Here is a 17,460-nt window from a genome sequence, read left to right on the forward strand (position 1 = left end):
TCATATTTTTACATACTGCCTGCTGTATTAGTCACATGATAAATCGGTGGAAATTCCCAGCTAATTTTTAAGCACTTAGAGCCAAGTTAACACCATGGCTTGGCTCTCACTAAGAATGTATTCTCTTGCTCATGTCTGGTATGGTTCATGTGCAACTTTAGTGCTGTCGCCTGTCATGAAGGATCCTGCATACAGTCTTCAAAAGCCCTGGTGGCCTTTGTGGGGCAGCACCTGCAGCACGTGCTGCACTAGTTTGAGGCACTCCACTTAAATCACATCAGTCTCCACATTATTTTTTTCTTTTCTTGGCATCTCTTCAGACACTTTAGCAGCAGCTGCTTGCGTTCTTCTGGTAAATATCTTTATAACCCACATCCCATTGGGTTAGCCCATTATCAGTGAATCGATTGCATCTGCATTTGAAAGGCTTGCTCTGCCCTCTCACTCTTTGTGCTGTTTGACCCTTCACTGCCTAAAAGAAGAAAGGCAGAAAATTAAGAACTACAGCTTATTTTGGATTTCAGAAGCCTTGCAATTGGTACTATGGCATATATTCAGGGATACCAGAATTATGCATTACTGGGGTTGCATTGGTTTCCGAATAATCATGGATCACGGATCAGACAGTTTGTTTCTAGCTAAAACAGATCAAAAGTTATTAAACAAAAAACACCACACGTAATTCTGAGTAGTGGCAGATCCCTTGCAAAGTTTAATCGGTCACCTTCAAGTTACTGATTGCTGAATTCAGTTATCAAACCAGTACTAATGTGGTGCAACGTTGCTCAGGCACACTTGATAGTCGCTAAAATGTCAGAGTAAAAAAATAATACCGCTACAGATTGTGCTGCATTATGCTACATAGCTTGCCTTTCCTAACTGCATAAGTCTGTCACCTAATTGGGTCTTCCTCAGTTGCTAAATTTCGGTGGCCCTGCATATAATGTGATCCGCCATTCTTGGCTTTTCAACGAACAGTATGTTGCATTGTGGGGCTTATACTTTTAATTTGAACATTAAAAGCTCAACACCCCAGCATACAAGGTGTTGTTGGCTACAATGTCAGAAATGGCCTAAGGTGTTATGCAGACATCAAGCCACTAGTCAGGTACATTTTACATTTTTCAAAGTTATCTAGTTAAATAAAAAATGCTTATCCCAGACATAAAACCAAAAGTAAACTCTGCTCACGTATTTTGTGAGGGTTCACTTTTTCATTCACATTATGCATCAATACAAGCATTGACAATGCAAATCTTTTTGTTTTTTGTGTAGTGGAAATTTTCACACCGAGCTTCACCACACAACAAAGTTACATCATAGGCCGCAGCAGTACAACCTTCCCTAACATACAAAATAATTAAAAGACAGGTCACAGAAGTAGGAGGGACATCGCACGGTTCACACATTCAGAACACAGGTAGCTAAAACATTAAAGAGGAAGCGAGAGGAATTAAAGAACTGTTGTACACTCTCTGTGAATAGAAATAAACATTAAAGAAATACAACGTCTGGAGATGTAGGTGGGGGGGCCCTAATAAATATTGTCGACCTAATAATTGTAAAGAAATGTAGTGATAGGCTAACAAAGCCCAAAAATGTGATGACTACAATGCCTGTATATCTGTATTGTTTATTGTTTGTCCTAATAAAAAGAATTTAAAAGAAATACAACGTCCTGTAAGAAACAGCCAAACTTCCTATGGAATCACCACACATGTGTGCGCTCACATAGGATAATTAACCATCAATTGCCTAGTGCGGTATGCTTCATCAATAGTGTCATATTAGCACTGAAAAAGCATCCGAGAGTACTACTTTTTACTGGCTGTATAGTTTCTTGGATATGGCTTTCCTAGTTTGGTGAGGTTATGTCACTCAAGTCGACATTTTATGTTCTCCCTTTGTTAAACTTCGACCTATATTAAAATTATTTGTGGGTCAACTAAAAATGTTTTTCACTTGTGTCTCCCTACTACAAGATTCAAAACAGGAGGGTTGAGTAAGGGATGCTAATACTCTTGTCTGTCACTATGTTTCAGCACTCAAATATTGCCCCCATGGGATCAGGCACCTTCCTCAGTACTAAGGGTCTTTGCATCTCACATCAAATATTGTGGAATATTCCCTTATTCATAGGGCATGTTATGCAAGTGCATTCAGTATATCCTTTGTTTCTTTATAAGATGGTGTAACAGCAGTGTAAACACCTCTTCTTCATAGAACATGCCCCTTTTGGCCAGAAATAGTGTAAGCTTCTGTCCTTCAGAGGACAGTTACAGCAGCACAAGCTTTGCCCATCACACAACATGTACAAATCAAGTAAGAGCAGTGAATGCTTTGCTTACTCACAGAGCAGGTCCTGCATTTCAGTAGCAATGCAGGCTTCCGTCTCTCACAGAAAGCAGAAAGTGCAACAGATTTGCAGGGCGGGTCCAAGCCCCTTCAAAAAGGATTTGAATTTGCATGCATCATGTGCTGTGTATTCGCAGTCTCAGTGCTGCACCTGTTCAAAATGTTGAGGGCTGCCAGTGTTCACAAGCTTCCCCCACAATATAGCCCAAACCCCCTACATAAAATAAAAATGACCTTGAATTATGAGTTTCTATTGCCCTGGGAATGCTGTTTCATCTTTTATGCTTCTAAACTGCTTGTAATCAAACCAAAGATGCACTGTCTTTCATCTTGAAGTGACGCTACACCACACCATGTGATCCTTGTTGTTGTTATTTCTCGGTTCTAAATATTGAGCGTTTCTAGAAGCTTCTCACAATGCTGTACTTAACCAAGGACATCCCAAATGTCTAAGACCATTGTTTATAAAATGTGTTGATTACTGTGCTTGAATAAACTGTGAGATTAACTGTATTTAATGTAATAGTATTATGAGAGAATCCTCACATGTATTCTGTAGTAAAATGTTTCTTCTTGCTTCTTCCTCATTGGTGCACATCCTGAGCAGCGGTGGTTTCCTAATATGGGCGCAGGGGCGTTGACTTGCTACCTGCAAGCCATTACATCCCTACATACCTATCATCCCAGGAAAAGCATCCTGTCCTCTTACTGGGCATGGTTTATTGCAGCCACGAGCTGGAGCTTTGTATATAAACTGCGCATGTCAGGTTGGCCGGTATGTTGCCTGCGGCCAGCCTGACAAGTGAAGTTCAGGTTTACCCAGTAATTTCTGTGGGGGGGGGAAGCTGGGAAGCAGAGACAACTCCACAAGTCTCAGCTGGAGCGCCGCGTTCATCTGCCCCTGCCAATGTTTATGTTGCTTTTATGCTGTTTACTGTGATAAACAGCACGAGAGCAGCAATTTAATTGGCTGAGATGGGTAACTGTTACAACAAACAATTGATGGACGGAATGCTGACAATGCAGACATTCTCCCCCAGTCAAGAGATCTGGGTTAAATCCATCGTTCTTTTGCCCACTACGCCACCCCAGTTTAGACATGGCCATATGCAAATCAGTCTTGACCCTGTGCCTCATGGGAACAGTCCAGCCCGAACTGCCAAACCATGTCTTCCCTGGACCGGAATCAAGCATCCTAGGACCGGTTTCTGGCTATCAGCCGTCATCAGCCAGGATGCTTGTTTCCAGTCCAGCGAGGACCTGGCTTGGCAGTTCGGGCTGGACTGTTCCCATGAGGCACAGGGTCAAGACTGATTTGCATATGGCTGGGTTCAAACTGGAACGGCATGGTGAGCAAACAAATGATGGATTTAGGCCCAGATCTCTGTACTGGGGTGAATGTATGACATTGTTCTGCATTCTGTCCATCAATTGTTGTTTTTGCATTTGTCACCCCGAGTGGGAAGGGTATGCCCAGACATGGGTCCCTTGCTCTCCATGCCACTGAAATCAAGCTATCCTGGCTGAAGAGGGGTGAAACCCCGAAACCGGTCCTAGGATGCTTGTTTCCAGTCCAGGGAGGACCTGGCTTGGCAGTTCGGGCTGGACTGTTCCCATGAGGCACAGGGTCAAGACTGATTTGCATATGGCTGGATTCAAACTGGAACGGCATGGTGAGCAAAAAAATGATGGATTTAGGCCCAGATCTCTGTACTGGGGTGAATGTATGACATTGTTCTGCATTCTGTCCATCAATTGTTGTTTTTGCATGAGATGGGTAACTGTGCATACCTGCATGCTCCGCACTTCAGTGTGAGCGGTGTGGGTGGATTGGGAGATTCCCTACGACCTCCACATGCCGAACCGTGCTTCTGGCACAACCACCAACCATGCATGAACACCGGGAGGGACCGTGCAGCCTCCAGCCACCCGTTGCCTGACAGTGCCCTCGGAGCGAGAGGCACTCTCAAACCTATGGAAGCCACCCAAGGGGGCAGAGACTCTTGCCGCCTGCAATGTAGACCCTGGGTCCAGCAGTAGGGTTGCCTCCACATCGCCGCCTTCCACCTCAGGGGAGCCCCTCCAGAGCCCTGTCGGACTTTGAGGATATTGCGATTGGTGGTGGGTCTGAGAGCCCAACTTTGAAAGAGCCAGCTTCAGGTACATCTATTTTTGTTATTATTATTAACCCCCACATTTCCCAACCTGGCTCCCCCATGCTCTCTCCCTCTGCGACCCCTCCACTCACCCCACCACTTTTTGTTTGTTTCAACCGCCACTGATCCTGAGAACCATGTACATGCCTACTAATGTATGCAGTCTTTTTGTCTAAAGTCCTATAAAAGGATGTACTTTTCCTTTGTAAACCCAAAACACATTCCCCATTTTGTAAGGCTTATCTATGCTGGATTTTGCATTGAACTTTACTGGTTTAGTGGGTTCTTTGAACTATGATCTGTTTTCTTTTTTGCTCATGTATTTTGCTTAATAATTCTTTATATAAACTTCTAAAATCTTGACCCGTGTCTGATGTTCTTACTGTGAATGTCATAACCCCTAATACTGAATTGAGATCATCCGAATTAGAGGATGGTCCCATTAGGGAGTGGGAAGAGGTGTGGCGCAGCTGCCAGGGCGCCTGACTCCAGAACACAAGTGCTCACGGTTTGATCCTCGGCTCCGCCGACAGGTTAGCCCAGCACCATGTGTCTCTGGGCAATAGCGCGCTTAATCTTCCTGACGGCCACCGCGCCTTGACACCCTCGGGTAATTGTTTGCACTTTACAGATACTGGATTTAATTTTCATTTCATCAAAGTCCATATAAGGACTACAGTGCTCAAGATCGGAGCCATTGGTACCCAATTTGGTAAGGTTATGAGGGACTGGTTTGCACGCCAACAGTCCCGCTGTTCTTTACTCTTCTTCTCCTGTATACCCTACTGTCCAAGTTAAAAGTGCCTTTTACGGTGCCTGATGCTTGGCTGGCATGTATCTCCTGTTTAAAAAAAAAGAAATTTGATTAAGTTTTGACATAATGGAAACCTCAACATCTGCATGACAACATCACCCAGCAATGACACTGTATTGACAGTAAGTATATTGGATCAGGCAGGAGGCCAGGAGAATCCAGTACAGTGGAAGGTAAAGTTCACTCCGCCGCCCATGCCTTCATACAGTTCCATGACATGGTACGTTTGTCAGTGGTACCGGGAGGTATATTAACAGAAGGAAAATACGTCATCATTATACAAATCAGGTTTAGCATTAAATAATGTAGTGACAACAAAGAGAACCTAGCATAAGAAGAAAACTATGTGTGGGTTTAGGCCAGTTTATAGGTGTCAGTGGGGCATATCAGCAGACAACGCGTTAGTGGTCAAATAGGTGCATTGGGCCCTCTGGAGAGAGCAGTGGGGAAGCTGGCATGTATCTCCTGTTAAATGGTCACTCACCAAAACGTATCCCATAATCTGGGTCACTGGAATTTTGTGATTTTGCGGCTGCAGTGTTTTTTGCATCATTTTAGATTTGTTACATTTGCCACATAATCCATCATCTGAAGCATCATCTGCAGATTTTTTTAAAAGACAAATTTTGTTTCTAGCTTAGACCGCTCAAAAGTTACTAAAACGCAGAAACACATGTTGCCACGCAGTGAAAGGCCCTTTAAAAAGCTTGACTGCTCACCTTTCTGTTGAGTACTGCTATATTTAGGTGTTAAATGGTACTAATGAGGTGCAACCAATGGCCAGACAGCGTTAACATGTGTTAAATTGAAAAAATAATGAAGTAATTGTAACTACCCTATATTCAAAACCAGAAATTGCATAAATGTAACCTCATTGTAGAATCACTAATCTCCTCTTTAAAAAACACGTATAAAATGCAAATACACTCATAAGAGACAGTAGGATTTCGTGTCCACCCTACATTCAACACAACTGACTGATTTACGAAGTGCAAAGTGGCGAGGTCGGATTCAAGGCTGGGAGTCCTTTCATTTTCTTAATGGGTAAGGCGGGTTCTGCTTCGAATAGAATTTAGACGAAGGTTCAAAGTATGGGTTTACTGTTCGAAAGTAGTCCGTATTTCCACACTGTTTCGCGACAGCTTGCCTAGCTTTTTAGGGCGTGGCTTCACTAACACTTGGGCGGGGTCAGGTCCGGTGGTAGGCGGGGCTTGCCTGTTGTCTCTTGTTGCTAAGGGCACCAGCGGTGGTTGGTAACGAGCGGTGTGCGACTGCGCAGAGCTGCTAGCGCGGTGTAGTGTGGGTCAGGAGCCGGGCTCTCCTGTCTGAAGCAATGAACCCCACGGTGCTTCAGCGCACCCAGGAGAGCCTGGGCAGGGTGATACGCAAACCGCCGCTCACCGAGCGCCTCCTGAGCAAGCCCCCCTTCCGGTACCTCCATGACGTCATCTCGGAGGTAAGTTACTTCCGACGTGTCCGTGACGTCACCAGAGGGGAGAGGGTCAAAACTTCCCATACCTCCATGGTTCCAATACTCAAGGGCGTAGGGGTGGCGGATTCTGGGCATGTCTAACTGCATAGAATCATAAGAGTCTAGCTCAGCGACGGAGCGCTCAGGTACATGAGACACAAGGTAGTAAGTATAGGGAGGACTAAAGGTGTGATGGAAACAGAAATATGCATCCCGGTGTTATTGATAAGACGAGTAGCTAGAAAATTGGAATCGCGCTAGCATATCTTCAGCCTTCGGGAGGAGAGATGGATATTACATTTGTTGCGATTAAACGAGGAATCGGATCATCACTTCCACAAATCTTAGCTCCATAGTACAGTTGCTGGGCCTACATCTGTCACCTCTGGGCAGATTATAAACTCCGGGCTAATATCACTGTTTTTTAGTGGATATACCTATTCAGAATCAAGACGGGTAAGTGAGTGTTATGCAGATTTGTAGAGCGCTCTAAGAGAGTATCCTGGCGCTGAGTAGGTGTGAGTCTAGGCACATCTAGGGCCTAGTGGGAGTATTCGAAATGCCAGATCTAGAAGTGAGGAGAACGCTTTTATGTGTATTGGCAGATCGTTCCATGCTTTTGGAGTGATGTAGGAGAAGGCTCGAAGTGGGATGTGTGTAAGCAGGAGTCTGGATGAGTGGAGGTATCTGGAAGGTTTGTGAAAGCAGATGCGAATGTTGAGGTGTGCTGTGCTAGTTCTATGTAGTGCCTTGAAACAGATTTTATAAGACTTGTGGGGAACACCATTTTGGCCATGTTTTGTCAGTTTTCAAGGTTAAAATCCTCCCTTTGACATACCCTGCTGAGGTGCTGGATATGAACCATTGGCTTTCCTTTGATAAGGCAGAAGATCGAATCCTGCGACAAATTTGTAATTTAAACTCTCTTGCTGCCCCTCATGTTTTACGTCTCGAACTTGGCTGATTATCCTCACATACCTTATCCCTGGCAGCGGTTCTGAGGTGGGGTAATTCCCTCTTCTGGGGGGACGAGGGTACTCTTAGGGCTGCCTTGAGAATGGAAATCTTTAATAAGCTGAAAGAAAAATCAACATATTTTAGGTCTTTTGCACAAGCAAACAATTCGTTTGGGCTTAGCTGGAACACTGACTCCCCAATGCCAAAGTCTGTATTGAAGTTGTTTATAAATAAGTCTGTAACCTCCATCAGTCTGGTCAGAGATATCGCTTTAAGTCAGTCCAAGTCTCATAATGAGGTGGTCTGTGGGAGTGCACTGGGGAACAAACCACAGCCCTATTTAACTTGGAACCTACCTCATGGGATTAGAAGGTTGATACTCTTATTGAGAATCCACCTGCTGCCCCCTAAGAGAAGTTACCAGCATTTGGGATAAAATACCGAAAGAGGAGAGAATTTGTGAAATGTGTCATTTACAAATTCAGTATTTTAACCATGTGCTATTTGTGTGCGCTGAGTTACAAAGGACCAGGCACATGTTTTTAAGACCATTATTTATCAAATTTAATATTCTTTATGCCCATGAGGCCTGTTTATTTGTTTTGTCCACACCAAATGAAATGGTGTGTTATAGGATACATCAATTTTTGAAAACTTTTTGGGCTATTTATTAGGTAATTTTTAACTATATTTAGTATGTTGTAATACTGTGATGGCTGGATATATGATCGTATAAATGTTTTAATATTCCTCCACTTGTTCCATAGGAATGTTTTGACTTATTTATTTATCTTCCTTGCACACCGCACAGTATGTTTGATAAGTCTTTTTTAGGAGGCAGCCATGTACAAAGGAAGAATTATGTATTGTATGTAAAGTATTTCTTGTTTAATCTGTAGTGTGTATTTCTGTGGACCTCTGTAGGAGTTCCATATCAAAATAAACTAAACTTGACTAGTGCCTTGAAAGTATGGGTGAGGAGTTTGAATTGTGCCTGTTTGTGAACAGGGAGCCAGGGGAGATCCTTCAGGGTCACCGGTGTTATGTGAGTGTAGCGTGGGAGGTTGAGAGTGATTCTAGCTGGCGAGGTTTGAATGGTCTGCAGCCTTCTTGAGAGTTTTTTGTTTATCCATGCATAGAGGGTGTTCCTACACCTCCCAGCTATCTTGTGACCTGGGCGTGTGTGACAGTTTTATGGGTGATGATTGAGAGCCATTTGAAAATCTTCCTCTGCATCTGCAGGGTATGGAAGCGTGATGGTATTGACTTAGGTGGTCATCATCATCAAATCTTTATTCGGTCGAACGAAGCAACCATAAAACCACAGCATACATTACAATAGCAACATATGAATAAGACACAATTACATAAAAACAGCATAAAATAATACTCAAAAACAGGATTAAAAAACAAACACAATATCAGCTTCATACACAAGGCCGTTGTTGGACTTGGCCCTTTTGGCAGGTTCACCCCTAAACTTTTTGCATTTATCCTAGCTATTGTCCCTATGTAGTGTTAGTGGTTTTAGGCCTCTAGGCACTTTAGCACTGTGTCCCAGTGTAAAGTGCGTGCACTCTGTGTTACATTTAGTGAGACTGGCCTGCCCTCCCTTAGGAATGCATGGGGAATATGTGTGTCCATGGTAATTCCTGATGTGAGAGGAGTGCAGGGTCAAGTTTAGTATGTGCGAACTCGTAAGACTAAATGCTGCGCAATGATGTGCGCAGATTTATTATGACTATAGGAGAAGTGCCACTTCTAGAAGTTGGCATTTCTGTGTGCTGTGTACCTGCCTGCCTGATGTGGAGTGCATGTCTGGCTTGTGATTGACAGGTGCTGGATGGTGTGGGGAATTCCAGGAGCCAGGGTGAGTCAGCCCAGTGGTGAATAGAGAGCTCTGCATGCAGATGGGAGAGAGGAGTGAGACCTGAATAGGACTGTGCCTTCCCTCCACAATGCTGGCTCCGCCTCGTGTGGTGCGTCTGAGCACCTACCCCCCACCTGACAATGGAGAGAGGAGCCGAGCACAACAAAGTGTTCCAAAGCTCCCCCAAGCCAGTTGCAGGATATTCGCACTTCCATAGTTGGAGACCTACCTGTGCAACAGAAGCTGCCACTGTTGAGTCTACTTGGAGGAACCACATTCCCCGGCATTCCCTGCGGGGCGCACGCCCTTGAGGCACTCAGTAAGCGCCAAGAGGTGTATAAGAGGGCGGTCGGGCTTCCGCGACGCGGGAGCCCGTTGAGGATATTCGCACTTCCATAGTTGTAGACCTACCTGTGCAACAGAAGCTGCCACTGTTGAGAGTCCTTGGAGGAACCACATTCCCCGGCATTCCCTGCGGGGCGCACGCCACTGAGGCACTCAGTAAGCGCCAGGAGGTGTATAAGAGGGCGGGCGGGCTTCCGCAGCGCGGGAGGCGCGCGGGCGAAGCCAGGGCCCGCCCTTGGCCCGGGCCAAGGGCGGGCCCGTCCACGCCCGTCGTAGCCCGGAAGAGGCTGGGCTGGGCCAAGTCCCTAAGGTCTGCCACACAAGTAGGTGACTGTAGGTGTTTGTAATATATTTGTTGCAATGGCAAAGCGAGTAAGATGCAAGGAGAAAATTGTTGGTGTTACGGGTGGCGTAGCGGGAACATTAGATGCTTTTCTGACCCGTGCAGAATCAGTTCTTAATCGTGAAATTCTGATGACAGAAAAGAGAATTTCCTTGGACCCTGTCTCTTTGCAAAGGAGGTCTTCTTTGGGACATATTAGCAGGGTGAGTTCCCCAAGGCAAGCTGTCCAAACGGTTTTGGTCTCTCATGAAGCCTCCGGTCACTTCACCGCTATGGATAGTGCTACCAATGACTTGCAACTCGTCAATAATGGGCCTATAGTCTCTATCTTTCTCTCATGCTTAGCGCAGACCTCCCCTGTAGATGAACAAGTGAACTCGAGGACTGTTCCTTTGGCTGCACAAGTGGATGAACAATCTCTACCCTTGGACTCATCCCCAGTGCTTTCCTTTTCCCCCCAAAAGTCTCAGGAACCAGCGCTGGTACAAAAAGTTGATGTGTCCCTTAGAGTTACGAGGGCTAGGAATTATAAACATAAGACGTCCCCCGTTAAACAAAGGGGTGGCACAATTTTACGTGCCCCGGTAGTTAAGCGGATACGCAAGGTTCCACCTAAGGGATTAAAACAACCCTTAAAGAATACATCTCTTTTCCGAGTGCCTGTTGCAGAAACTCATATAACTGACGGGGACTTTCTAAACCAAGCATCGACTCCATCCACACATACATCTCAGGACCCCTTATCTATGGGAAGCAACGACGAGCAATGGTTAAGACTCGAGGCACTTATGTCTGTGCTGCTGGAGCCTCTGACCAGTAGGTTGCAGAAAATTGAGGAGAAGCTTGTAACTATAGAACATAGATTAAACGGGGTCAAAGAAAAGAGGTCCACTAGTGTCAAGTTTTCCCACCCGGAGGCTATGGCTACTGGTCAACCGCCTACATCCGGTGTGGCTAGGATGGACACTCCCTTGGTGAGGGTAGATGTGGGGGGGGGCGTTACGCCTGCAAGTGTCCTTAATAGTGCTATCACTAATCAGGCTTCTATCCCCAATAACCTCGAGTTAAATAGCCAGACCACTCCGGGGGTTAGTACGTCAATCCCCACTCACCCTCTCACTGTGCCTCGGATCAGCACAGACCCAAACACCGTTTTTCCCCCTAGGCTTCCACCTGTAGTTTGCCTGACAGGCCATGGGAGACCATTGGTGGATTCTGCCTGTCAAAATAGCTACACTGCCCAAGGGGTCAGCATTCAATGCTCTAATAAGTAGGGGAAGGAAGTGGGGGGCAAAAACCATGAGCATGCTGCTACTGCTATAATTGATCTCCCCCTGCATGTAGCCTATATACCATTGTCTTGGCAGGGGTCCCGGGGGCAGAAGGGGAACACACTTATCAGCTAATGAACAAGGTTCTCCATTGGTTATGTAGATATGCCGGTTTTAACCTCAGAGACCACGCTTCGATACTAATGGCCAGGAGGGTAGCGTGGATCGGGAAGAGTACTAAAAGCCTTCCGGGGGACTGTGTTATCGTCACCCTAAGGCATCCAGGCATGGTTCAGAGCATTATACAACAGTGCAATGACTACCTAACTTTTGATACCCAAATAAGACCTTTACCTCTTGCTTACTTCTTTAGATCGACGGGCCGCCCTAACTCCATCTTGGGCCCCCCGAGAACGGGTGGTGGTTGGCTGAATGGTCAGGTTTATTATGGTAATCGTTTTGTCACGTTGGAGTGCTTGGAGTCATTAGAGGTTGTAGATTGACTGAGTCCTTGGGTCCTACACCAGTTTTTACCCTCGGCTGATTCATCAAGCCGGACAGGGGTCAATTGTTCAGTCAGTGAAGTAGGAACAAATGCTGGTATTGGAGTTCGATCCCAAGATCCCAGGTCGAAACTTTCTGTTTATAACATGGATATAGTTACACCAAGCCCCACTGAACATTGGGTACTTAGAGAAGGCGAGAACACATATGAACACAGGGGTATTAATTTTATATCCTGGAATATTGCGGGACTAACCAGCAAAATTCATGACCCACACTGGCTGAGAATGATTAGGAAATATGATATAATTTGTCTTCAAGAGACCTGGGAAATTGGGCCTGACATTTTTTTTGGAAGGTTATAAATCATACCATACACCAGCAGCCAAATCACCGTCTGGGAGGGCCAAGGGAGGTCTGATTGTTTTTGTAAGATTGGGGATGTCAGGCACATGGAGGGATTTGTTGTGGGACTCAGCAGTGACGCAGGTCATCATAATGACCACTCGCACCATGTGTCTGATTATCCTACATTTTTATAACGCACAATCTAATTGTGAAGGAGGCAATTCGTTCTCTGAGCTTAACACGAGGCTGAGCTCAATACTGGACACGAATGCAGGTTGAACCGAACTAATCCTGTTGGGAGACTTTAATTGTCATTTGTGCCCAAATTTGATGATCACCAGTGGAGACTGGTCGACATGTCTGGTGCGTAAGGGCATACATATGGAACACTCGCAGGCAGGTCTAGAACTTACTACTGTTACAAGTTCTTTGGGCTTAGTAAACATAATGGAAACGCTCTCCGTCACTGGAGATAGTTTAATCCCCCCAACTTTTAAAGGGAGGGATTGTAATTCTTTCATTGATTTTGTTTTTTCCACCCCTTTGTTGGCAAGTAGAATCCTAAACTTTCTCATTATTTCTAGCCCATTCAGTGATAACAACCCTCTTGTCTTTTTGCTCCCCACTATCGGCCGTGCCACATCTTTGACTAGCCGCCTTAAGGCCTCCTCCCTTTCAACCACGGGTCAAGGGCGGCGAGTAAGATGGGCACAAGTAGATACGGAATTATTTACTTCTTCTCTTTTTAAAGATGGACAGGAGCACATTATGAATTGCTTAGATCCCACTGTGGGGGGGCTGGAAATAATGACTTTCTTTGGGGCTCTTGCAAATTTGATTAGCACCCTCCTTACTACCCGCCGCAAAATAGATGGTTTGATGCCTCATGCTCACTTGCTCTAAGGAACCTTAAAATGGTTATGAAAGAATTCCCTTGTGTAAAGGCAAAAGTGGCTGAATGTCGGACACAGTATAATAGGGTGTTAAAGGAGCGCAAGAGTCAAATTCAGCGCGCGACCAGGGAAGACTTAACAGAGGCTGCAGAATTACACGATACTACACGCTTCTGGCAGGTGATAAATAGCCCCTGCTTTGCAGATCCAAATAAGCCAGACATTTCAACAGTAATTTTACCGGATGATTGTCAGGTGTACTTTAAAGGGCTTTATAACCACCCCACAGATCAAGTGGCCTTCTTGGCCCCAGTAGTCTCTACGAATTCCACACAGTCACTATTTTTCTCTATGGAGGAAGTCGGTGTAGGTATTGCCTCCCTAGGCCGTAACAAGGCCCGGGTCCCGACGGTATCCCGCCAGATCTTTATCATAGCAATCTTGAAGTGTGGATCCCGCTTCTGACCAGAGTTTTAAATGCTGCTATTGCAAGTGAAATGCCAGCCTCATGGTCTTCTGCAATAATTGTCCCGATATATAAAAAGGGGGATAGGGACAGTCCCCACTGTTATCGTCCTATTTCGTTAATAGACGCTACCATGAAGGTTTTGGATGGGATGATTTTAAACAGACTGGAGGACTGGGCAGAACTTAAGGGGGTGATTACCGATACCCAGTATGGGTTTCGGAAGGGAAAGTCTACAGTGGATCAATGTCTCAACCTATATTTAATTAGTGCCAAATACACAATAGCCAAAAAGGGATCATTATTTCTGGCCATTATGGACCTCTCAGCTGCGTTCGATCGTGTGAACCGCAGCAAATTGTGGGCACTGCTTGGCGATATGGGGATTGACCCCCTACTCATAGGCATACTGCATACTCTTCATTCCGATACCTCAGCCGTAGTTAGGTACTTGCCCGCCGGGCATCTAACCAAAAGTTGTGAATGCTCGAGTGGGGTGCGCCAGGGTTGTATTCTTGCACCTTTTTTATTTGTGTTATATATAAATGGGTTGGACTCCACTCTTAGCAGTATTGCGACAGATGTCCCTAGGATAGGCTCACGTAAAGTTCCAGTCCTGTTATATGCAGATGATGCTGTTCTCCTGGCCCGCACTCCCTCTGCACTACAAATTTTAATAGATGGTTTTACAAATTTTATGACAAATCTGGACATGTCTACTAATCTCACTAAATCATATGTGATGACGGTAGGGGAGAAACCACGAAGACAACAGAATTTTACAATTGGTACACATGTACTAGGAAACGTACCCATGTTTACTTACTTAGGCATAACCTTCGATGTAAAGTTGAATTTAAAAAATTTAATAGACGAAAAATGTCTTAACATGTCCAGGATTACAGGGTCCATCAAGGGATATGCCACAAAGCTGGGGTACTGGACGCCCGGTCTTATTTTAAAATTGTATAATTCCATTTGTTGTTCAGCGGTTCTATATGGTAGCAAAGTTTGGGGCTTCACAGCAACGTCTAAACTTCAAACTGTGGAAAATAAATATTTGAAAAGCTTGCTGAGAGTTCCGCCTAGCTCACCTACTTTTAGCATACACGAGGAGTTGGGGGTCAGTTATATCTCTGACTTGGTGGCCGTCAGACCTCTTGTTGTTGGCTTAAAATTTGGCTCAACGAAGACTCTGGACTAACAAAATCCGTTTTAATGGACTGCTTGAACTTGGATCATAGCAGCAGAATCCTGTGGCTGCGATACGTCAAAACCACCTTTATGAAGTTGGGATGTGAGGAACTGTATAGTGCACCCGAGATAATTAGGCCCAGCGACAAGGGGAGTATAAAGATCTTGCATTCTAACTTTCTGGTTACCACTCGTGAAAAGGCAGAACTCTCAAAGCGGACTGTGAGAGAACATGCCTTGGTCAAAACAACCACTGGTATAGAACCCTATCTTTCTTATTGTAGTTAACCCACATGAAAGATTTTTAATGACTCGTTTCAGATTTGGTTTTATCCACTTTTTACTAGCAGTGCCAGAGGGTTTTACTGATAAACTTAGTGATAAAGGGCCCTGCGGCTGTGACCATAGATCTCCACAGGATACCCTTCACTTTATATTTTTATGCTCTTTTTATGCTGGGCCAAGGAGAAAGTATCTGAAAGATCTGCTCAAGAAACTTAAGTTTAAACATGTAAGGGTGGTATTACTGTTTTTAAAAATGTCTACTGATCATTTTACATTATTTTGTGTTTTAAACTTTTTGAAGGCAGCAATGAGATTACGTAAAACTTGAGGAGTTGTCTATTAACTCATTGTAATGAATTTGAAGATTGTGTACTGTATTGACTGGTTGGGAGGTGTGGGTGGGGCGCTCCACGAACCAGGAAGCGGACGGGAGCCTACCCCGCGCTCCTGTGATAGCCGGAAGCCGACGGGAGCCCACCCCGCGCTCCGGTAAACTGAAGGAGGTCTGGTAGATGAGAGAGAGAGAGAGCCCCGAGGAGCGGCAGCTCTCCTGTGCCGGCCGTTCTGCCCCAGAGGAGTCCTGACGTCGGAGCAAGTCCCCGGTGCCCAGGAAAGTGGTGCCGGAAGAAAGGGAGGGTCCCCAGAGGAGGATTCTCCCCGTGTTGGAGGCCACGGAGGAGCCAGAGTAGCCCCGCGGGGAGATGTGACGAGGCCTCCCGGGCTTCAGGGACGACGTCTTCAGTCTTCCCCCACCTGGCAGAGGGGAAGGAAGGTCCCAGAGATACCCCGGGGAAGCAAGAAGGAACGCCGGAGTCCTGCACAAAAGTCGGTGAGTGAGGCTGATTCCTGGTACTTGGGAGTGCTCCCTGAGGCCCGTGGTGCCAGTGCTTGTTTTCTTTGACATCCTCAGCTGACCCACGAGAGAGAGGGCAGCTGCAACGAGGGGGGTACTTGTCATTTAGGAGCCCCGGTGGGGGTTCAGTAGAGTCTGTGCTCATTTTTGTTCTAGGGGCTTCTGTGGCACAGTGGTGCCCACGTTGATTTCTTTTGGGGGCTGAACCTAAGCCCTGCATTGGAGCTCCGGCGAAGGGAGCTGAGGAGGCACAGTTAGTGCCAGTCCTGATCCCAGCTCGTGGTGCACGAGTGAGAGAGCGGGCAGCTGCAACTTCGGGGCATTTCCTTCTGAGGACCGTGGCACAGTGAGTGCCCATACCCACCCTAGTTTTCACAGCTGCCCAGCAATTAGTGGGCAGCTGCCCCGTTTAGGCTTGGGCATCTGCGCACTTTGCTTCACTACACCTTCAGCCAACCCTGACTTTTGCGGGACATAGGGCCTTTTGAGCCCCGGAGAGAGGCCAGTTGGCCTGGGTCCAGGTCCAGTGTGTTGTGCCCCCGATTGGGGCACACTGCGTTTATACTGACTATGGCCCAATGTGTTGATGCTGGTGACGCTTATTACCTCATGTGATTTATGTTTATGAGGCTGGCGCATAGTGTAGTTTTATGCCTAAATGTGATGTCTACTGCGCAATGCCTTTATGCCCTGATCTATGCCTCTAATTATGGTTATGAGGTTTGTGCGTAATATGGTTATGCTAAGGGTTTTTAGGCCTAATATGTTTTATGCCTAATGTGATTATTATTGCATAGTGTGTTCCTAACTTTTACCAGTAGTTACTGGTTGTGCTCTTCATTTATTATTTGTGCTACATTTACAATTGGTGATTTGTGATTGTTCTGACAGTGGCCCAATTGGCCCTGTCAGGTATATATATTCCCCTGTAGATGCTGCCCAGTGCCAGTTGGCACAGTGTATATTATGTGATTATGATCTAATGTGTTTATTATAATACAAAGGCTATTTTTATATATAACCTTCTGTGGAGTTCCTTTTGTGGTGTGCCTGGGGGGTTGTTGCTGTGTGCTTGCGCAAACGCTTTACACATTGCCTCCGGGATAAGCCTGACTGCTCGTGCCAAGCTACCAAGGGGGTGAGCAGGGGTTATCTTTGGCGTGTAACTTCCTTGCCCTGACTAGAGTGGTGGTTTTTGCCTGTCTTTGGCGCAAGCCGTAGCCAACCAGAAATCACATTTCTAACAGCCGTCAAATAGGCCTTGAGCATCTAGATGCCAAGACTGGCCGTAGAATTCTCGATACGGCAAGTAAAACATTAGTTGGGAAGCAATTG

The 17,460-nt window shown here is 45.7% G+C and overlaps 1 protein-coding gene across 10 annotated transcripts in view; it reads left to right on the forward strand.

The window, feature by feature from the left end:
- Positions 1-6,542: 6,542 nt before the first annotated feature.
- Positions 6,543-17,460, forward strand: part of IFT54 (intraflagellar transport 54) — a 543,753-nt gene continuing 532,835 nt past the window's right edge. For 9 of the 10 annotated variants that reach the window (XM_085645127.1, XM_085645123.1, XM_085645125.1 and 6 more), the window contains exon 1: positions 6,589-6,781. In XM_085645127.1, the coding sequence (XP_085501253.1) occupies positions 6,659-6,781 (123 nt within the window). In that variant the 5' untranslated portion in view covers positions 6,589-6,658. Of the gene's footprint in view, positions 6,782-17,460 lie in introns of all 10 variants that reach the window. The other variant, XM_085645129.1, reaches the window with a different exon arrangement.

Source organism: Triturus cristatus, chromosome 3_1 (assembly GCF_964204655.1).
Source record: "Triturus cristatus chromosome 3_1, aTriCri1.1, whole genome shotgun sequence".
Classification (NCBI taxonomy): Eukaryota; Metazoa; Chordata; class Amphibia; order Caudata; family Salamandridae; genus Triturus; species Triturus cristatus.